Source organism: Rattus rattus, chromosome 9, assembly GCF_011064425.1.
Source record: "Rattus rattus isolate New Zealand chromosome 9, Rrattus_CSIRO_v1, whole genome shotgun sequence".
NCBI classification, from domain to species: domain Eukaryota; kingdom Metazoa; phylum Chordata; class Mammalia; order Rodentia; family Muridae; genus Rattus; species Rattus rattus.
The window spans coordinates 6648773-6671795 of record NC_046162.1 but is presented as its reverse complement, the minus strand read 5'-3'; the positions used below and the strand labels follow the sequence as shown (position 1 = coordinate 6671795).

The following is a 23023-nucleotide window of genomic DNA, read 5'->3' as shown; positions in this document are numbered from 1 at the left end:
GTAAATGTGCAAGGCAGACATGGTAATTTATTATGATTATCAAGTGTTGTGCACTGTACATCACTGTGGGAACCAAGCTCGTACGTGACGGGCAGTGTCACTGGGTTGTTCACACTGTCGTCACCTCCGACATGTGAGCCACAGACTTTACTATGATGTTGGCTCCAGCTCTCTGTTGGTCTTATTTGATGCATAGTCCAGAGGTAGTGGAAACCATCCCCTCGAAGCTCAGGACTATGAGAATGGGCTGGGAACGATTCTCACACCCTTCTTCCAGATCCAGCATTATTGTCAAGACTGGACACCTTCCCTAGACGAAAGGAGCAGAATGCCTGTGTCATTGTATTTCATTCTTCCAGAAATATGTAGGCATCAAGCTAGATGGTCTACTCTGAAGCAGGTGACGTTAAGAGAAGCTATGGGATTAGCCAAGCCCTCACAGCACAAACTGTGTGAGGGGCATTTACTCCTCCTGGGGCTTTGTGTAGTAGCGTCAGGTAGCCTGTGACTCTGACACACTAGGGGCAGCGCCAACATCCTCACTTCGATATAAATATAGCCATCCAACCCCTTGGATGCACACACTCACTGACTGACTAAACTTTCAGTGTTGCTCAGTGGCGTGAGTTCCTGTGGTCCCCCCGGCCAACTCTCACCACCATTTGCTCCGCAAAGCCCCTGAGGATGCTTCCAGGACACCGCCTCTCATAAGAAGGTTGAAGGGCAGGCTCCCACCTATTACTCCTGCTCAAAATTGAGCGGTGCACAGACTCATTCTCCTTGCGGCAAGCACGTGCTGAGTAGAGTAACTGAGCGCTCGAGGTGATGGCGGCTGATCTGCCCTGCGGAAATGCAGCTGGTAGGCTCCTGCTGCCAAGATGTCTTAACTGTCCCGGCAGCTCACGGATTTGATTGCTATGCATTTTCTGGTGGTGAGCAACCCCCTCCTCCCTCACAGATCCTCCCATCATTTCTAGACTCAATTTCTGTTGCTCACAATTTTAAAAAATTAGATACGCCCAACTCCGGTACTGCGGCTGCATCCAATGGTCGAGCTGAGGTCTGAGTGGGCCACACTGGGTCACCCCGTGCCCTTGCCTTAAACGGTTTACTAACATATCTAAACCTCCACTCATGCGCATTTTAAAGCGGTGATACGAACTGCAGTTTAGAAGTAAAGTAAGGACTGTGGCCGTCCTGCATCTCTCGCTGGTGAGGAAGTTGTTAGAGAATTCAGGAAAGGCTTCCTGGAGGAGGTGTACCAGAAAGTGCAGGATCCAGGGCCACAAAGCATTTGGTATGGGGTGTGGGAAAGTGTGCTGCTTGTGGGTTGAGCATAAGAGAGCATCCGTGTGGGCAGGCAAAGCCTCTAAAAACACACACCACAGGCCCCGCAGCCCGCTGAAGACTTCCCATGCTTCTCTGTGGACAAGCGTAGGGAGGAGCAGTTATGGCTGTGGCAAGGCCCACATTCACAGTGACTTAGCAGGAGACTCTCACTAGCAATGGAGAAGAGGCCTGTGTCTGCCTCCCCTGGAGGACATGGTTAGGGCAGGTGGAAGACTGATCTCAAAGCTCCGTGGAGCAGCCTGAGAGTTCAGAAGGGAGTGAGGCAGCTCCAGCCATCACCTCAGCAGTGCCTTCGGCAGATAAGAATGTTTGCCAGAAACGACAGGGAGGCTTTGTGAGACAGAGGGGGCAGGACCGTGTGTCTGTGATCGGAAATGGAATGAGGCTGTCTGGTGGCTGCCGGGATCTAGCCAGAGCATGGCATGGGGTGGCCATCCTGGGCTAATGGCTGCTGAAGGACAAAGGCCCCAAGCTTCTCCATCCTCTTCTGGTCTCCATCTTTTCCTATATAGTATTCCACCCAAGGGTAGGTAGTTCTGAGCAGACCTCTACACAAAACAGTCCCTTATCCAGGGCAGGGATTTTAGACCCAGAGTTGTGTTTGTGTCTGAAGCACGCCTCTCTTTGTGAATTATTTGGGAGGTAGAAGGGCTCAAATATGGAAGAAGGTACCTTCAGGACTGCTGGGAGCTGGAGCCCAGAGCCAGACCTAGCCTCTAGCCTCAGGGAGTCAGCTTATTTAATGGGACTCATCAGAACCATGGGAGGTTCGAGGTCTCCATTCCTCCTGTGCCACAGCCATGCTGGACATCCTGAGATGTGTACAACATTCCAGGAGCATGGGCCAGGCAGTCACACAGGAGAGGAGTTTCAGGCTTGGAGAGCCTTTGGCCCCTTCCTGAGGAGTTCACCTGTGCCCTCCCATCTCTGGTAGAGAGGGTGGAGGAGAACAGTTTTCCTCAACCACCTTTGGACCAGTGCCAACATGTTCAGGTGAAACATTTTCTTTACACTTGGCATTTCCCAAGCATTTGCTGATCCATTCCTTACCATGACTGTCTGAGGCAGGTGACACGCCATTCTTCTACTCTGGGGACAGGGCATGTGGCAGCTGTTAGAAACCTCTAAATTAATACCTCTGGGAAGCCATGAGTAAGTAGTAGTACTCCAAGACTCTGGTTGAATTGATGACCCTCTCTGTTTACGATCTTCTACTGCAATGTGAAGACTTCTAAACGAAGTCCCACCCGTGCAGACGGTATTTGTCCAGAGGCCTTGTAGGGCGTCCAAAGTCAGGCCATGACTTTGGCCCAGGGAATGCTCTCAGAAGAGAGCCTGGCTTCTCTTCTGAGCATTTTTTCTTTTTGTGAAGGGCAAGGAGAGACTAACCAGGCAGCACAGGGATCCTTCTGTGTACCCAAAGACATACACACATCTTATTTGATGCTGGTTACACAAATCCACAGGGAGGCACAGTTCAGAACTATATGAACAGCCAAGTGGGAACCAGCAGCACTGGTAAGGCCTGAGCCAGGCATGTGGTTGGTGCCAATAGCAGGTCCTGACGTATTTAACCACACTGCACAAGATGCCACCAGTCACCAGCACTGCCTTTGAATCTCTGATCCTTTCTAAATAAAAATGATTTTTAGAAGCCTCCTTGGGGTTTTCATTGCCCCCAAGAATGAGATCCCAACCCTGCCCTGGGGACCTCAGACTCTGAGCCTTGAGGCCTCTTTGCCTCCTCTGGACACTGTGGCCCTGCCCCATTATAGTTCTGAGTACTTTTTTGCACCAAGCTCACTTCCTCACACTGCCTGGATCTCTCCCGATCCACTGTCTAATTCATGCACCGCCCCTCCAAATACTGTTCTTGAAGGAAAGTCTTTCCCTCTTCAGAATTCAGATTCCTGGGCTCCAGGAAGCAGAAAAACGTCAGGGCTGGTCATGGGTGTGAGCTGACGCCCGCAACACAAACAGGTAGAAGCAGGTGTGTAGGTGTGCGCGCTGTGGACAGCAATCAATAGTGAACAAATGAGTGAGTAAGGGAATGAATGAATGAATGAATGAATGAATGAATGAATGAAGGCATTGCACAATGGAAGATGACATTCCCACAGAGGTCAAGAGGAAGTTGCCTGGTTCGAATCCTCAGCCAGGATTTATGCGGCTGGTTACGCGTGGGAACCTCCCTCATCAATAACGCCCCTTGGATTCTGTCATGATCTGTGTCTCCCACCTTGAAGTACCCTTTTCCCCCGCTGCTTACCCTAGGAAAACACTTCCCTAGCAAAACACTTTTGCTACCCACTACTCTGGGTAATCTGGCTCATGATTCGGCTATTAATGCCGAAATTCCATATTAGTGCCAGATTTCTTACTAATAGCCAAGTCAATCAGGGAAAGGAGGAACATTTGGGGACAGAATCCTTTTCTGCTTCTTTCATGATGCTGCCCCTCACGGAAAGTGAGGAGTAAATTTAGTCCAGCTCTAGAGAGAAAGTCATGGGAGTGGAGGTCTCTGTACTCTAAATCACGCCAGGATCCTCCCAGATCCTCAAGTATAGTCCCAGGCCTATTTCTCTTTCTGCTCATTCCAGAGCATCTGTAAAACATGTGACAGACCAAGTCCCTTTTAGCACTGGGTGCCGAGCTCCATGAGAGACCTTGTTTTCCAGAGAAGAAAAAATTTATTCTCTCTCTCTCTCTCTCTCTCTCTCTCTCTCTCTCTCTCTCTCTCTCTCTCTCTCTCTCCCCCCCCCCCCCCCCCCCAAGTTGCATTGAGCTGGCCATATTAACATATCAGTAAGAAAAGTAACTGGGGGCTGGGACCATTGTTGTGATAAACCTGACTGTGTAGTTCTTGGGAAATATTTTGTGGCCGAAAGGTAGAAGTGTTTGGTACTTTGGGCTAGCCTGTTGGAAGCGGGCCTTGGAATTCGCAAATGCTGAAAGGAACATGGAAAATAGAGGCATTGGATCACGAGGTTTGAGAGGGGAGTGAAGGCCTCACTGGAAAGAGGGCTAAGGACCACGTGTGTGACGTTTTAGAAAAGGCGTGTTTTGGCTTCATTCTGTCTGCGTTCTGAGAGCTCGCACAAGGCTGAATCTAAATATAGTGGACTAGTTATCTTGTTTGATGGAGGAAATTTCGAGGCAGGGAAATATTCAGACTGGGATATGGCTTCTGTTTGCTGCATTTATTCAAGTCTATAGTGAAAAAAAAAGAGCCTCAAGTTGGGCACATCATAAATGTGCACTTGGTTGAGGATAAGAGTTTGAACACATTAAAAATTACAGCCATGAGAGCTGCAAAGGAGGCTATCATGGTTAAAGAGAAATATCCTCCTCTGACTTGGGATAGTAGGTGTGTGTGTGGAGGGGGAAAGGGTGCAAGATCCCTCCAAAAAAGGCTCTAGCTTTTAAAAATGCAAATTTATTTGAAAGGAGAGAGTTTGTGCAGAGAACTCAGCGAAGGGGTCCTCTGCTCCTTGAAAGCAAATGCCTTGGGAAGTGTGTTTCTTGGATCCGTGCACAAAACCGCTAGGCTGTGCTTCACTTGGACAAGGCCCCTTCACCTTTCCCTCTCTACCAATCCCCGTTCTTCACATTCCTGGGAACTTGGCAGAACTTGGCAGCATCACCCGTACAGTGTCTTACCAGCTGGGTTTCGGTGTTGCTTTGATCTAACCATCCCTGCTATCTTCTCCTTTGGAATGAGAATGTTTACTCCGTGCCACTGAATAGTTGAGCTAAGTAACTCGTTTCTGATTGCACGGGCACTCAGAATTAAGAGATCGCTTGCGTCTTGGAAGAGACTCTACATTCATACCTTTAAATAATGTTGAAACTGTCAAATGCTGTATGTGGTTTTGAAGTTGGACTGAAACTCATCTTGCATTGTGAGATGGGCATGAACCTGTGGGGACAAAGGATGAAGCGTTGTGACTTTAAAGTGACTTGGTTGGGCATCGAGTTGACAAGGGCTAGACTTACGGTGTTTTATATTGATATTAGCTTGACAGGACCTACAAATCAACTAGGAAATAAAATAAGGCCTTGCTTATGAGGGGTTTTCCTGCTTAGGTAAACTGAGGTAGGATGGCCCACCCTAAATATAGGAAGCAGCATTTCACAGGCTGGGTTCTGGACTGAGTAAAAATGGACTAAAAGTTGACAGCATTCATCCCTCTGTTTCCTGACAGCAAGTGCAATGTGACCAGATGCCTCACGCTCCTACCATGATGGGCCGGTACTAATAGGTCAAGTAAAACCTTCTACCCTGGGGTTGCTTTTGTTGTGGTGTTTTACAACAGCAGTAAAATTTAGGACAGTGCACCACCATAGTCCCAGAGCGCAGTAAACCTTCTGTGTTTATACATTGATTTTCTCAGGTATGGCTGTAGCTGGCCAAGACAGGTTGTCTACAGAAGCGAGGAAGTTTCCATCCTCAGAACTTTAGGACGATCCAGTTGCTTCTGGCTGACTCAGCCCCTCATTTTAATCACGAATCATAGACTTTGTGAAGCCACTCATGGTGTTTGTATCTGCTTTCTCCAGCCGTAGGTTTGGGGAAATCCATAATGGGATTCATGGTGCCCAATTGCCTGGCCCAGCAGGCTCTTTCTACGAGCTTGAAATAGGCTGACTCCTTTGGTGCTAGAGAAAGGGAGGTCCATGCGTGAAATCATCTGTTGACAAGAGCCTTTAGTTGGCAAACTCTTACTGCCTCTCAAGGCTCAAGTCAAACATCTTTTTGGAAGGTGTTTCAAAGATGTCTGGTCCATTGGCCCTCTCAGTGTCTCTTTCCTAAATTAAGTTTTATGTCTCTTCTCTAAGCTGATGCAGCCCTTATCTATCTCTGTCTTCAAATGGTCTCCTCAGGACTGACTGTGAGCTTCTGAGAGCAGGACTCACGACAACTTACCTCTCTCTGTGTCTTTGGTGTCATCCCAGGACAAGTGAGGCCAAGCAGGAACCTGAGTTGACTAGATTGCTGGAGAAAGAGTAGCTTGGAGGCCATAATATCACAGATGGCAGATCCTACAGAAACCGGAAACATGGGATGTTCCCCGTAGGGATCTGGCTTTAGTCTTTTGCCTTCCTTAGCTTCCTCTCACTTGGTATCGTTGGCTCTTCCCAAACTGTCTCTCTTCTACATTGCACATCAGCCTGAACGTGAGGCTCAGCTGCCTAGCATCCCCCATCTGGAGCAGCCCTGTGCTGTGAGCATGAATACTAATGCGCCATGAAGATCCCAGCCCAGAAATGAGCTCAGGACTCTCAATTAGCAACCCCAGCACCAGAATGAACCCAACACATTCAGATATCGTGGGTCAGCTCAGTGCAAGACAGGAAAACAAGAGGCAGCAATGAGCCTGATGAGCAACCATTGCTAAGGCTGTTCTGCAGGAACAAGGAAGGGAAACTTAAATACACAGAGGGGAGAAGCAGCTTGAACTCCCATGCCTTTTACCTTCTCCCTCAGCTCCTGGGGAAAGGGTGGACTTCTCAGGAAGGCAGGTAGCAATTGTTCCAGAACTGTCACTGCTGCTGGAGCTGCTGCCTCTCCTTCTCCTCCTCCTCCTCCTCCTCCTCTTCCTCCTCTTCCTCCTCCTCTTCCTCTTCCTCCTCCTCCTCTTCTTCCTCCCTCCTCTTCTTCCTCTTCCTCCTCCTCCTTCTTCTCTTCCTCCTCTTCCTCCTCCTCCTCTTCCTCCTCCTCCTTTCTCCTCCTCTCTTCCTCTCTCCTCTTCCTCCTTCCTTCCTCTTCTTTCCTCCTCCTCCTCCTCCTCTTCTTCCTCCTCCTCCTCTTCCTCTTCCTCCTCCTCTTCTTCCTCCTCCTCTTCCTCATCCTCATCCTCACCCTCATCCTCCTTCCACTCCCCCATGCCCTTGGATGTGCTGAGCCATGTGCATGGGTCTTGTGTTGTCATCCAGGACAAAAGCTTTTCTTCTGGGCTGCAGGGTAGCCATTCTGGAGTATGGAGTGCATGTCTTTGGTCATCCCACTTCATGATAACAGTTACCTCCCTCTTTCTTCTCCCTGGATCCTCATTCCTCTCTGGCTTCTCATCTGAGAGGAGAAGAGTTTGGGCCTTGAAGGCAGACAGGGTCTTACACTATAATTCATGTGAGGTTTGTGTCTGGGACAAATGCCGCCGTTGATCTATGCCTCAGTTTACCAATCTGTGAAATGGAGAAGAGAGCATTGCCTGCCACGGGGCTGCCGCCAGACTCTCCGTATCCAGAGCTCACCGTGATGTGCCAGCAACACTGCTCTGTCTATTTCTCAAATGGCTGAACTTTAATTTCTGTTCCAAGCTCCCATTTCTCTCAGTGATAAGAGAAATAGTTCAAGACACCTGTTTGGAGTAGGCTTAGAGTACACTGCAGTAAAGGTAGGCCTCGCCTCAGGTGTGCAGCCCCAGACAGCTCCTGTTCTGCCCAGTCTGATCACTATGCCAGTGGGTCACAGCTGGGGCCTCTCAGCCTAGACCAGACATTTGTTAGCTCCCTGTGGCTTCTGAGCCAGCTACTCTCTGGCTTGGAGACATGATGGTTCTCACCAGATTCACCCAGAAGGGACAGATTGGGACTCTCTTGCTTGGTGCAGGCATGAGGCCTGCAGCTGTATAATATTCCTACACAGAAAGGAGCCCATTCCGTCACTCCAGCCATATCCAGTCTTTGGAGTTCTCTCAGCGTCCACACCCTACTGGAGGCTGTGCTTCCAATGTGCAAGGCAGATACCAACCCCCAGGCTCCCCCTGCAATTGTCAAGGATGAACCTCCCTCAGCTACTCTCTTACTGATAACAGTAGACTGCTCCCGGGGTTTTATTGCATGCTAAACCTCCGTGAGTCAAAAGCCCAGGAAAATAACCCACTGTTTCTATCTATCATGTAGCCCAGGCGGGAGAGTCCACAGGTCTCAAATGTGGAGCTGGGTATGACATCACAGGAAATAACAAATTCCATGAAGATTCCCTCCAGCTTTATACTCCCATGTTTCATCGGAGCTTGTCCCAGAGTCAGCTCTTAGCACAATAGTGACAGGAGTCCTTCTATCCCTCACTCTGCTGGGGCTGCCTTACTCCCAGACAGCTGCGGAGCCCTGAGAACTGGATCATCCTGACAGGTTCAGTGCTGCTCTCTGACGCTGGGCGCATCCATCCGCCCATAGCTGGCGTTATCACTGATCATCCGATCCTCTGGCTGCCTTTCCCTCCTCCCTCCCTGATCTCTTCCTCCTGGATCTTCATTTGTAGGATCTGAGGGAGGGAAACAGATCCAGCACATTCCTTAGAAGGCTGTGGACATGGCTGCAGCCCTAGAGTGCCGGGGGGAGCCCTGAGAGTTAGACTTGTCGTTCGGAGGCTCCGGGACCCTGCACCTTCACTTGGCTTCTGTCCTTCAGCCCTGAGAAAATGTTGCACTTCTGCTAGCCCTTCGTATGCTTCTGCCTGCCCAGAGGAGGAGTCAGTTCAGAGTGGCAGGAGGGAAAACTGGGAGCTCTAGAAACAGAGGTACTGAACTGCAGGCCCGCTCCACCAGTCACTTTGTATATGACGCTGGACAGGCTAGCACCCTCTCTGTGCAGTCAGTACCTCGTGTGCTAAATGAGAGCTGATGAACGCATTGGCCGCATGAGGCTATCGAGACGATTAAGTGAGGCTCGGCATGTGACTGGAACATGCTAAGAACTCCAAGGAGGATGGCTGCCCTCGTTAATGTAGCGATTACATAACCAGAGAAGAGTGGTACTGGGGAGTGAACGCACTTGCCCAAAGGAGGTGAGAGGGAACCACATTCGGCACATACTTGATAAAGACAAGAAACTCTGAGCGAATTTCACATTGCACTCTGCCACAAAGTTCAATACCCCAGGGAGACAAGGCATGGTGACCCTCAGCCTCCCTCACCTTTGCCCCATCCCTGCTCAGACCCTCATCCCTGACTCTCCACACCCTCTGACTCTCATTCTTTTCTGTGTGTGGTTCCTCTCTCCTGTGACTCTCACCTTCCTGAGCTGACTTAGATTTCTGACTTTGACGGTCTCAACAGTGTACTCATCCTAGGATTCTGAGTGCGGCTGGACAGTGGCCAGAGTCAATCCTGGTATCCTGGATGGCACACGCAGAGAGGGGATTCTGATGGCTGGCATGTGACAGTTCTTCGTCAGGTTTTCATCCCCTGAGACTGTGAGCGGCACAGTAAGCACAGACCTGTCCTCCCCAAGGCAGGCTCGGCTGTGACAAGCAAAAGGCGCTCACTCAGCACCTTCATTTCGTGTGACCGATGACTGCATGAAGGTCACCATCAATGTGACAATGACCTTGAGCCTTGCAGCCCTCCAAACCACTCACAGAAGCCCTTACATGCTGCCCTCAGTTAACCCAAGATGTGACCATACCTATCTTATAGATATGCATACTAGGACTTACAAAGTCGAAGTCACACAGCTCAGAGGCAAACAGGTCATGCCCCTTCCTCCATCCCTCCTCCACTGGTAGAGTTTCTTAACCGGATGCCCACAAATGTGCTTTGTGGGACAGCCATGGATTCTGCATAGGCCAAGTGAATGCTCATGCACACACAGTTGCTCTAGGAGGAAAGGTGGACAGTGTCCCCTGGTACTGTACTGGAACAGATCCAAATCCACCCATCTTCCCTCGCCCACCCCTGGAAAGCCACTCCATCAAGGTGCACGAAGTGTTTCTAGTGTAGTTGTGGGCACCAAGCCTCTGGGCTCCAGGAATCCCCCTCCTCCGCAGGATCTGGGCGACTTAGCAGCCTCTGCCAGCATCTCAGCTGCGTGGGTGGCTGCACTCTGTCTGAACTCACCCGGCCCTGGCGATGCCTGCACCAGTGCCAGAGTACGGAGGGGGATCCCTTGGGGCAGTGCAGCCATTCAGGGCACGTGTCAGAGCCTGTGCGTTTGGGTATCCCCAGCCCCCTCCTCCCTTTCCCTGAAGCTCACATTAGTTCTGCTCCCAAGAGAACATGATCAACTCCGACAGATGAAGCCATGCTTGAAGCACGGGGACACGGCCTGGGAGGATTCTCCTCTTGAGCCCAAGTCCTGTTCAAAGTTCTCTTCTCTTTCCCGGGGAGACAGAGGAGATGTAAGCAAAAGGAACCCTCAGGGGAAATTGAGGCACAGAGTGACGTTTTCTAAGTCAGGACTGCTATCTAGCTCTGGAGACCCCCACCAGTGACTATGATAATTATGGTCACTTTGCTTTACCCTGTTCCTGTCACTGATGTTCTCCGCATGGCTGGGGAAAGGTGATGGGACAGGGAGAGGCTTTCTCCCAAGGCCACATAGCCAGTCTGGAACTCACAACCTGACCTGAAAGCTTTTTCCACATCCCTGGCATGAAGCCTCACCAGGCCCGTAGCATCAGTCTGCACAGATGTGTCCTGTGAAGATCTTCTGAGTATCTGACGCCCCGAACTCTCCAGCCCCCTTCTTTCCTTCCAGCATGAACTGAGACTGTGAGAGGTTAGTCTGAGGAATGGGCAATCTGTAGTCACATACTAGCAGCTCCCTGAGCTCAGGAATTCCTGCTTCCTCTTACTCGGTATGGACTAGTGTGATCAGGATACAGTGAGACTCAGCTACATGCTGTTTAGTGAACATGTGTAGAATCGATGACTGGATGATAACTGGACCCCGAATGTATGACAACACACCCGCCATGTGCTTCGGCGAGGGTGTCAATGTCCTTTCTCTTTTCGGTCTTTCCCAGTCCTCATGCCAGCCCACGAAGTGGCTACGTTCACGTGTCAGATGAGGAAGTGGACACAGAGACACACTCACTAGAAGGGACTCGACCTTGGGAGCTAAGTGACGAAGTCATCTTTACATCTTGACTGGTGTCAGGTTGACTGTCTGTAGCCTCTGAGGAGGCTCGGAGCTCCTTCATGGGTGGGGAATGGGGTGAGGGGGAGCAGGTACGCGTGCAAAGCAGGAACCTCTGCCTTCGCTTCCTAAGGCTTCCCGTCTATTTGAGGAGGCCGACTTATGCATGCGGAACATTTGGGAAACGACACAAGAAGCAGTGAGCGTGCGTGGCGCTGAACCGCACATGATCAGGTGCCAACCGCATTCTCTGCTTTCACTAATCTCGGTCTTTTAATACCAGATGGGGACCCCGAGAATAGATTTCCTACCCGACAGCCGAAGAGCCAAGATGGAAACCACAGGGAAGGCTGAGGCTTACTGGGTTCTGTACCCATTAATGCAACACCATGCCTGGCCCACAGCAGCAGGCCCAGCAGGTAGCCACCCTTGGTCACAAGCATATCTCTGTATTAGGTGCATAGTGAGGGCTTTACAAGAAGTGTCTCACCAACCTCACAGCAGCAGGGTGAGGGAAATGTCCGAATAATGTGCACGATGAATAATGAGCTCAGAGAAATGGCTCAGCACTCCCAGTGTCACACAGCAAGGTAGGTGGGGGGTGGGGTGGATCTGAACTCGGTTCTATCAGCTTCCGTACTCCAGACTTCTGTTTGTGGCGGGAGGAACTGCCATTGACCTGATGGATAGGAAGATGTGAGGTTGAGGGAAGAATGGATAGGAAAAAGAAGAGGAGGGGACTAAGAAAGGAGAAAGGTCAAAGGTGAGGTGGACAAGAAAAGAATGAAGTTAGGAAGGAAAGAAAGGGGAGAGAGCAGAAGAATGACCAGAGGAGGGGGTGAGAACGGGCTATATGTTAAATATGCTCAGATAAGCACTGACATCCTTTCCCAAGATTCCCATAGACCTCTGACCACCCACGCCTTCCCCCTGAACAGCCTCGGAGGAATGCTCTGAAGGAGCGCTATGTAGAAGCTCATGCCTTGCTTCTTGTGCATTCTGAAGTTATAGATTGAGCACTATGCCCTATAGTCAAGGTGGCTCAGGCAATAGGGAACTGTCTCTTGCAGTCCCAGACTCAGGAAGTCTATAACCGAGGGCTGAAGTCACTGATCACAAATGGCCACAGAATCCCTGTAAACACACCCATCTTTGTGCATATAGGGCACACGGAGTGGATCTGCTTCCCTTCGTGTGTGCGTTTTCTTTAAGACAGAGGCAGAGTCTATAAAATCAGAGTGCTACCCTTCTGTCTTTATTTAACCTGGAGACCCAGTCTCCAAATGCACCCAGCCTAGGGGTTACAGTTTTCATGTAACAAATTAGGGACTCACAAAAAATTAGTTCACCGTGATTGTTGGGGGGAGGGTGGTAATGGGGGGAGGATGGGGAGGGGAACACCCATATAGAAGGGGAGTGGGAGGGGTTAGGGGATGTTGGCCTGGAAACCGGGAAAGGGAATAACAATTGAAATGTAAATAAGAAATACCCAATTTAATAAAGATGGAGGAAAAAAAATTAGTGCACAGTAGGACAGATGAGAGAGGAGTCAGAGCTAGAATGGGGCACAAACAAGCCAGCTCAGCTGCAGAGCAGAGGGACAAGTCATGCTGAAGCTCAGGTTGGATCAGGTAGGATGAGTCTCTCATGGTAGCCAGCACTTCCTGGCAGAGACTGCAGCCCAGGTAAGTCCTGCAGCCAGGGTGACTGACATGTGCTTCTTGAGCAGCTCCTGGGCATACCCTACCTGCCTGCCCGCAATCTCCTTCCCCACATCGTCTGCTGCTGTTGTGCAAGTTCCCAAGAGGGAGGAGAGGGGCTGCTTTTTCCTCGCTTCCCTCTTCTTTCTTGATGGTCTTCTCCATGTATTATTCCTCAGACTTTGTGAATGTGTACCACATGAGGTCTGGCCTTTTGTTGCACGTTGTGTGTGGTGTGTGTGGCATTGATTTGTGGGTAATACCTACCCCTTAGGGTAATATCAAGAATGAATGGACTATTTTGAGAGTAACTACTTGGTTGCGGGTGGGCAGATATGTCACAAACAGTTGTTGAATGAGTGAGGGAGGGAATGAATGTTCACTTGAGAAAGGGTGCTTCTTAAATGGTCAAGAATAATCTAGCAGTCATCCATTTTTAGTAATTAACTGATCACGGAGCACGGTGGTTTGAATGAGAATGGCCCCCAGAGGCTCATATATATTGAATTGTTGGTCCCTAGTGGGTGGGACTGTAAAGGTTTAGGAGGCGTGGCTTTGTTGAAGGCGGTGTGTCACCGGGGTTGGACTTTGAGGTTTCGAAAGCCCACAGCATTCCCAGTTAGCTATCTGTGCTTGTGCCTAACTGTAAGCTCTCGGCTAGTACTCCAATACCATACCTGCCTGCCTGTTGCCTGTCTGCCGGCTGCCATGCTGCCTGCCATAAAGGGCAAGAACTCACCCTCTGAACTCTCTCTGCTATTAGTCGCCCTGGACACTGTATCTCTTCAAAGTTAAAACAAAGTAACTAAGATCCTAGCCAAAAACAAAGCAAACAACAGAAAGCTCTTTTTCCTTCCTCCCACCCTCCCAAACAGAGCGACTACATCTGTGTCAGACCAGCAGCTGAACAGATAGGGGAGCGCTATAGCAGAGCAGAGGGAAAGCCAAATGGGACAAAAGACAATGAGATTGAAGAATGTGAGGTAAGAAAAGGAAGCCTCAGGTGCTTCTTTATGGAAACTCCAAAGGAGGCACTGGCTGGGCACCGGGAGAGGTTCCTGGTGGTGATGAGTTGTGAAATAGTTCAAAGATGGGCAGAAGGTTACCAGAAAGAGAAAGGGATGTGGGATACTCTAGGCAGAGGATATGCAAGGGGCTTGAAGCAGGGCCCTAGAGGGTACCTCTGGGCAATAGGGAGGGCTTGTGTGACTAGATCCCCCAAAAAGCTGATGGGAAGAATTTGTAGACAAAGCCAGGCTACAAAAGGTTCAGAAGCTGGAACTTCATATTGGTAACTTCATGCTATTCCCGTGGCTCAGAGGCAACCAAACCTACATCTCTCGAAGAACTTAGCCATGTCTGGTCCGTAGAGCCTAGGGATTCCCCCGTAGGCTGCTTCTTCAGAGGATTGTAGCAAGGTGGCCATCCTGGCCATTGTTACCATCCTGGCCATTGGTAACCTCTCAAACACTCTGCTGCTTGTGAGGATTCAAGTCATGGGGAGCAGTCTGGTATGTCTCCCTCAATGTGATATCCCTGAGGAACTTGTAAAGATGCCTGGGGCCATACCATGTTCTCTTCATCAAGGCCCTCCTCTGTCCCTTGAGTCCCACTAGACTAGTTATCTTCTGGGAACCTCAACTTCAGGGTTCCCTACCTTTCCCAGAGGACAAGAAAGAGACAGGAACTACCCCCTATGTCCATTGCCATCCAACACTGCAGGGGAAAGGCTCAGGCAAGCTCCAGATACCCGGTAGACAGCAGAGGCTTTGAACTGGGAGGAACTCAGAGCAGGCTTTTCAGGCCACAGGTCCCCTTGTCCCTCATTTGCTAACATGAATGACCCTAGGAGATTAGGGAAAGTCCTCGGTAATGAATTCTAGCCCCAAGTTCTGGTTGAACAACTTCAGACAGGTTCCTAATTCTGAACAAGCCTCGGTGTCTCTCCACGGTGACGTAGCCTAGGGGGCTTTTGTGGGCATCACATGGGTGATATATTTCCAGCAGTGGGCAATGCAAACGGGAGGTGCACATAACACTGAGTGTGCTGTCCCGGCTGCACAAAACAGGACTCATGTTGGGATCTAAGCAAGGGTTAAGAGCTGCAGAGGTGAAGCATGCTCTTCTGAGTCCCCGAGCCAAGGTGCTGGCCACCTGTGGCCCTGAAGGGTAGCTAATGGGCTGGATGAAGAGAGGTAGCTCCTCACAGGTCCCATATGCCTGGAGTCAGACCGCACTCCTGTATGTGCAAGTTTAATGTGCGTGAGAAAGCTGATGGCTCTTTGCACCATGAGCACATACGAGGGTCTTGGCTGGGGTCTTAACAGCTGCATCTCCCCCACCCCCTGTGTGTATTATGGGTTTGGAGTCTGTGTGCAACATCTCAATGTCTGTGTGGGCTTGAGGGACCTGTGCCCATATGTTCATGATAGCATATATGTGTGCGGGTTTTTGAAGCCATATGTTGAGGGATGCTTTGAGCTCCAAACACAGCATGTGTCTGGTGCTGCAAAGGAAATGACTGGTCAGGGGTCTGGGAACAGTGGGGGTCGGGGATTCTCAATGCAAGTGCACATGGAATTCTCAGTGAAAGTCCAGGCACACAGGGCAGACAGGCGGCTAGGCTGGGGAAGAAGAAATTCCGGAGCTTTCTAGGGGGACACCTGTCATCAGCTGCTACCAGGAGGTGAGGCCACAGGTCCCCAATCATTGCCTTTTCAATAGAAAGCTGAAGTGAGGCTTGAGGGTCCTTGTCACCTGAAGGGAAGGTCATGGAAGGGAGATTGCTTTCTAAATTGAAGAGTTAGCCCCTGGGTCCCTAATTCAAGTACTGCCCCCCCCGCGGATCTGCAGGTGAGAGAAAAACACACACACACACACACACACACACACACACACACACACACACACACACACACACACAGAGAGAGAGAGAGAGAGAGAGAGAGAGAGAGAGACCGAAAAGGGGATGGGGCAGCAAGGGCCTAAGGGGACCTGCAGTTACTTCTCTCTTCCCACTTCCCCCACTTTCTGTCACTGAAATGAGCCCTGGTCCTGCGGGATTCTTTAAGTCCCCAACACCTTCTACAGAGTTCAGAGGAGCCCTTCTTTTTGATGACAACTCTCTTTGGGTGGGGCAGACTTTCCCCCACCCCAGAAAGCAGGCAGTGGTTAAATGATTTTTAACTCCTGAAGCCAACTGAAATCTTCTCTCTCCTCTCCCCTCTCTCTCTCTCTCTCTCTCTCTCACACACACACACACACACACACACACACATTCATGTTCATTGGGGGGGGGCGGTCACCTGCTGCCTCCTCCTTCCCAAGCTGCACCTACCAGCAAGGTGCCTGACCGCATCTGTCTGCCCAGGAGGACATCCCTGGTGTCGCACACAGCCTGGAGTAGAACAGTATAGACAGCAGGGCCAGGTCCCCACCCCGCCCCTCCGCAGTGCCCGCGGCGGCCTCCGCCACCCCCACACCCCCACCCCGCACCGGGTTCTCAGCCCCGCTCCACTCCGCACCAGTCCCTGGCGCTGTTCATTCATGATTGGTACTCGGTCCCCTGAGATCCAGTCTGAGCGCGGGGCGGAGCGGCCGGGTGGTAGCAGGGGCGGGCGGGCGGAGCGCAGCTCCCGCACCGCACGCGGCGCGGGCTCGGCAGCCTCGGCCGGGCGGGCACGCCGGCCCCGTGTCCAACATCGGGCAGGCTTTGGGGCTCGGGACTCGGCCCTCGGAGAGGCCAGTGGCCAGGTTGGGTGCCCGCACCGGGGGGCGCCTGTGAAAGCTCCCGAGAGCTTCTGGCCCTGGGAGTCAGTGCATGTGCCTGGCTGAAGAAGGCAGCAGCCACAAGCTCCAGGCGCCCCGGCCCCACGCTTTCTGAATACCAAGCTGCAGGCGAGCTGCCCGGAGCTTTTTGCTTTCTTGCTTTTCCTCTTCTCCAATTCAAAGTGGGCAGTCCACACCGATTTCTTTTCAGGGGAGGGAGGAGACAGGGCCAGGGGTCCCAAGTCGCACACAAGTCTTCGCTGCCATGGGGGCCGTCATGGGTACCTTCTCGTCCCTGCAGACCAAACAAAGGCGACCCTCTAAAGGTAAGCACACTGTCCTCCATTTGCTCCCATGGATAGGTTTGGGGGTACTGGGTGTTGTGTTGGGATGAAACGTGTGTCTCTCTTAGTTCCAAATCCAGTGTCCATGAGGGTTTTGAACAACCTCATGCATCCAAGGAATTAAGAACCTCGTGGGAGGGTTGGTGGGAAGACCCAGGGGCAGCAGCCTGAGTGAGTGCTGTCCCCCAGCAGGGGTATGTGTACCCTTCTTTTCTAGGGAATATATGGGGGCAAGATGAGGCAGATTCACAGGTGGAGAAAACTGCGTTCTCTGGGGTGGGCGGAAATGTTGGGAGGCTCTTCCCGCTCCCGTGAGGGCGGACGTTGGTGCAGCCTCGTGCATCCAGCAAGGGTACTTACACTCGTGCATGTCTCCTTGGGAATAGCCATGCCTTGCCAGGTGCTAACCTGGGAGTCTAACCATGAGGGAGACAGTGATTTACCTGTCCATCCTTAAAACCTCTGCAAGCCAAAAGGAATCAGCTACGTCCAGGTGGTAGAGCCCCCAGGCACAGGTCCTGGGACACAAGGAGTCTCTAGGAAAGAACAAATAACAGGGCTTTGCTGCTAGGGCAGTCTGAGGACTTCAGAGCGATGGGGAGGATTGTGAAAAGGTGGCTGGGATACCAAGCTCACATATGTCCCTGTCAGGAGCCTGCTCGGCAGCTGCCTCTCTCCAGCTGTGGCTTGCCCATTAGCGGTGGGACAGTTTAGGTGCCCATGTGGAGTCGGGCGACCTTGTTGGGCCCAAAGCATACAATGTAGGTCTCCTTTTCAACAGGCAGAAAGTTGCTTACAGGAACAAGGAGACGGGAAACAATCGGGAAAAGATAATGACAGGCTTGGTTTGCTTAATGCTCAGAAAGCCACTGCAGATCACAGAAGGGTTCTAAACAGTTCCACACTTAAATATCCAAGTTCTGACGTTTAACGTATTCCGACTACAGGTGGGGGCACAACACACACCTTTTGCTGACTGGTGACCAAAGCTGTGTTAGGGCGATAGTGGACCTGCTTCATCTCATCTTGGTTGGGAGTATATGCAGAGAGACCCAGGAAGAAAGGGTCAGGCTTCTGGTCCAGTCCTCAGAGACAAACTGGCTGAGGACTGTAGAAAGACATTCTCAGGTGCAGATCCCAGGTGATAAGACCAGGTTTGCATGATGGACTGGAAGCAGAAGGGGCTTCTGCTTATCTTGTAGGTTCTTTGTCCTACAGAGAAGGCACTGGTACTTTTCAGTAGCCCAAAGAAAGGCAGGTCTGCAAACCTTGTTGCTGGGTCTTGGTACTCTGAGCTCTGCCTCTCCTGGATCCTGAGGTGCTGCTTAACTGGGACAGTATTCAACACCAAGTCCAAGTCAGCTCCCTGATCATCCTTCTTAATGACATGAGGTCCCACGGGCCATGGAGGGGATGAATGGTAGGGCACAGTTAACTCGGGCTTCTCTAAAAGCACCTACAATGTCTGTATCTCCTTTCGAGGCAGGGAGGCATCACAGAGAGGTCTGTGGCTCTATAATCCAGTGGAGGGTAGGTGGGAATCTCATCTTTATCAGTTCGGTCTTGGACCTTGGGTTAATATCACTCTCCCTATTAGCTTCAATTGTCATATACATCGAATGGATGAGGATGCTGCCTTTTGTGAAAGCCAGCAAATATGGAGGGAGGAATGCCTCATCTCTAGTGGCTTTCTGAAGTCACTAGAAGAGGTCGTATGAGCAAATGGGGGGATGATCGATGCCCCTGGAGTTGCATGGAGTTGTAGGGCTCGGAGGTCACCCTCTGCCATTCCAATCTCTCACTCCCAAATCCGGACCACCTGGGGACAGTTCCTGCAGGATTCCAGAGGTCACAGAACCATGTTCTCTCTCCTAGGAACTAAGAAAGAGGAGGGTGTATGGCCACTCACTGTGTGTGCCACCCTGGAGTGCCTGGCACAGTGTTTTATCTAAATATTCTCATTTGATCTTTATAAGAGCATTCAGGGTTACCAGCTAGGTCCCCAGCCAACTCCTAATCAGAACAGTAGACTTTAGCCTCAACTGTCCACAAGTGCAACTGTAAATTTTCCCTAAGCATTTACCCCCCAGAACAGAGTCCAGCCTCACTGTCTCATTGATGAGAATGCTAATCAGTAAAAGTCTCCCCTGAGGGGAGAAGCTTAGGGATATAGACAGGGCTCCACTGGGAGGCTCACACTTGGGAATCCTATCCTGCAGTCACTTTCCCCCTTAGCATTATAATCTCTGCAGAGGGGAGGCGTCTCACTGGATATTTTTTTTTCTGGGTTCCATTTGGTCCTCAGATTCTAAAGGTTTTACTCTTGGTGCTGTCACAGGAACCACTGTGTCAGCTCTAAGATGTCAGGCTCAGGCCTAATTAGATGGCAGTCAGGAGAAGGTGGTGGGGATTTTCAACAGAAGAATCTGTCTCCCTGCTGGGTTCAAATCCAGGCTCTACCACACTAGCTGTATGACTAAGCCTTATTTTCTTCCCCTGTGAATCAGGGACAGTAGTAGTTACCATCTTAAAATAGCCGTTGTGCTGCGTGCGTTTCGGGGATGATGGAAGGCAAGCACTTTGCACAGACCCTGTTCGTGATCAGTGGTCGGCAACTTTTAGGCCCTACTCAGTGTCTGGCTACACTGCTGAGGCCATTTGAATGCCCAGAATCGGGCTAGCCAGCAAGTAGGCTGCTGAGAGTTGTATAGTTTATTCCTGGAATGTCATCTAAGCCCTGTACAGGCAAACAGGACCAAAAGCCAGACACTGGTATGCTGAGCCTTTGCTGCGGCCCACTGACCCTCTGCACTGTGGCCGATCCTGGAAACATCACAGCTGACTCAGCTACAGCATTGAGCGCTTTAAAAAAAAAAACCCGCAACTTGGAAATGCAGGCACATCTTTAAAACAGGGCAGCAATCCTGTGTGATGGGCCCCAGGGAAAGAGTGCACCTAGCCCAACCTGGAGCTCAGGATGCACTCCCCGAAGGCGGCAGAAACCTAAAGTAATTTAAGAGCTTTGCCACCAAACGAAAGCACAGAGTTCACTTTCTGTCCTCTGTTTGGAATCTTGGTGTGTCTTTAAGTGAAAATAGGAAAAAGAAAACCTTGCCTGGGGGTTTCAGACACTGTCCCCAATCCTAGGTAGGGTTTATTTTGCAGGCAGTTTCATGTGTACTTTTTCTTGCAAAGACTCTGCTTCTCAGATTTGAATGTGTGAGCATAGCAGGAGCACACAGGTACAGTGGCAGCCTCCACGGCCATCCGGAGGCTCCAGGAAAACACTAGCCCAGCACCATCTACGGAGGGAGACTTTGCCCGTAAGCGAATAGCCCCATGCTTCTTAGGTGGCTGAGTTCCAACTCCTCCATGATCAAGTGCAGCATTCGGAACTTTGAGAGGCTGAGCTTCAGACCTCCATGGTGCCCACTGAGTCCCTGAGGGGAAAAAAAAAAAAACCCATGCTATAGGATGATGCTTATCTGGTCACATGGCAAGACAGAGTCAAATAGGAGGCTGGTCCTGGGGGTCCGAAATCGGAGAGCCTTTTGGAAAGTTGTAGAGGCATAGAATTCCCAGTGAGTCTGGCCTTGAAGTTGATGGATAGGATGGTATGTTAATCCTAGAGAGCCTTGGGAGGCAGCGATGGGCAGACCGTAATGAAGAAGCGGTGGTCCCAAATCATACCGGCCTGGGTTGAGAGACCACTGACAAATCACTCTGCCTTAGAAATACCCTTTCCTTCATCTGTGAAAGGGAAGTATCAAGCAATAGACGCGTGTGCGCTGTGGGCTTTTTTTCACCTCAGCATCTCCGTCCATCATTTAAGCTCTGGAAGTCCCCTCCCCCCCCCAAGTCCCCATCTCAGCTACTAATTCAAATTCAAATTCTACCCACATTCCAAGCACTCGCTCAGCTGTGTCTGTATTCAAGAAGCCTTCTCCAAGCCCCAGAGAGAAGTGACTTCTCCCAATGGAATTCATAGCATTTTTAAGAAGTATGCTCTCCTGACTCACAACCCCTGCTCGGAATCAAACAGTCAATGGAAGTGTTAACCCTCTCCCCATCACTATAATATAGGATTCTTGAGGAAAAAAATATGTCTGAGTCATTCTTCACAGTCCCTGACTTGGTTCTTTGCACATAGTAGGTACTCAGTGAACACTTTTCAACGAAAAATTTAAACAATGGGATAGTTGGTCTCTTATCATTGTTCCTAAGAATTGCAGACCCCACAGGAAAAGTTAGCTCCCCGCCGAAATTTCAGTTATCAACCCCTCCGCCTGAATGAATTCTCTTATTTGATCTGTTGGCTTTGAATTGGCTCGGTCTGTGAAGTGTACTGAATCTGTTTACCGTTTAGAAGGAAGTGCTGAGAACAATATTTCCATACCCCAGCTCCCGATCTTCACAGGATTGGGGTAAAGGGATGAGCTGCCTAAAATCACAGGTGCTTTCAGTCTGGTTCTAGGAACAGGACTGAGACCCCTTTGTCTACCTAGAAGGGCTTTGCTCAGTAAATTCTTTGTACTGCGTGAGGCGGGAGTTAAGCGCATTCCTTAGGATATGGGCGCATGATGGATGATTGCACAGATAAGAGAATCAATAAACAAGAAAAATGAATGAAGGAGCAAGTGGATAATCAAAGGGATGGCAAAGGATGATTGATTAAGTGAGTGTGTGATTAAATGACTGTATCCATGGGATGGATGGATGGATGGATGGATGGATGGATGGAATGAGAGTGAATAGATGAATGATGAAATCCTGGGAAAAATGGAGCAAAAGACTATTTTTTAATGAAAAACAATAGCAATGATTGAGCATTTGTCTCAGTTCATGGCTGCTGCTGACAACATGAGACCACGTATGAATAAGTTAAAGAAAAAAAAAGCTGATTTAGGTCTACAGCTCTGGAGTAATGAAGCTCTAGTGGTCATAGTAGCCCATGTGGTGACTGGTAGCCTTCTTGCTGGCAGAGTCCCGAGCACAGAGCACATCCGAGGGTGAGAGGTACCCTAGAGGTCCCCTCTCTTCTTTAAAGCCTCCAGCACTCAACGATGACTCCACTCTGAAGACCTTATCAAATCCTAATCAGTAACCCCCCAAAGACTCTAAACTCGATAGTTCAAATTTCCTCTTAATACCCCACGATGGAAATCAGGTTCTAACAGGAGCTTCAGAGGGGACATGCCGTAATAGCACCCACAGGGAAACGTGGAGGAATCAAAGACACGAGAACCTTTAGTGCAGAAAGTTAATAGCAACACTTATAGGAAGGACCTTCTGGAACACACTTTAGAAGATCCTGGCAAGTTTTAGCTACTGATAGGCACGTAGTGTCTGTAGGGAAAGTGGAGAGAGGGTAGCCTATCTCTTGGCTTCACACTTTTGTTGGGAGAAAGCCCAGGATTGCCCTCCAATATCACCTCTTGTCTTCCAGGTTCACCGTTACCTGGTCTACTTGTCCACCCCTTCATTTGCTCACTTGGCCAATCCCATGATTATGACCTAACCTGTTCCCTGGTATTGTTTCTGCCCAAGATCAACTCCGGCTCTTGCGCCTCCTCCCATCTCTATTCCCTACCCCACCCCAGTCACCTGGTGAACTCCTAAATATTCTTTAAAGCCCCACCCAACGTCATCTCATACTCCTTCAGACAGAGCACATCTCCCCTTCTCTGGTCCCCCATGGCTGTTGATGCCACACCACAGGAACACACATTGAGACTTTGTCTACACGAGGCTACCGTTATGGGCTTACACCATGATCCCTGTGCCTGGCTCTCGAGGGTTGATTCTTATTCCAGAGCTCCCATTAAGCCTGACACCTGGACTAGCCTTGATGGATGTTGGCTGCATGGAGGAAAGGATGGATTGGTTGGGGGAAGGGGAAGCACATGCTGGTGCAGAGGAGAAACCCAAGATCCAAGTCTGTACCTGGGAAGAAGCCTGTAACATTCTGCATAATGGCCCTGGAGCCAGTGCTCCCAT

General features: G+C 50.4%; 1 protein-coding gene across 3 annotated transcripts in view; it reads left to right on the top strand.

Annotated features, from left to right (window-relative positions):
• The window catches only part of Kcnip1 (potassium voltage-gated channel interacting protein 1), a 368390-nt gene that overhangs the window by 136231 nt on the left and 209136 nt on the right, over window positions 1-23023 (top strand). The window contains exon 1 of one of the 3 annotated variants that reach the window (XM_032914289.1): window positions 16507-17008. The exons of 1 other annotated variant lie outside the window; for it this stretch is intronic. In XM_032914289.1, the coding sequence (XP_032770180.1) occupies window positions 16948-17008 (61 nt within the window). In that variant the 5' untranslated portion in view covers window positions 16507-16947. Of the gene's footprint in view, window positions 1-16506; window positions 17009-23023 lie in introns of those variants that run through there. One more of the 3 variants, XM_032914291.1, reaches the window with a different exon arrangement.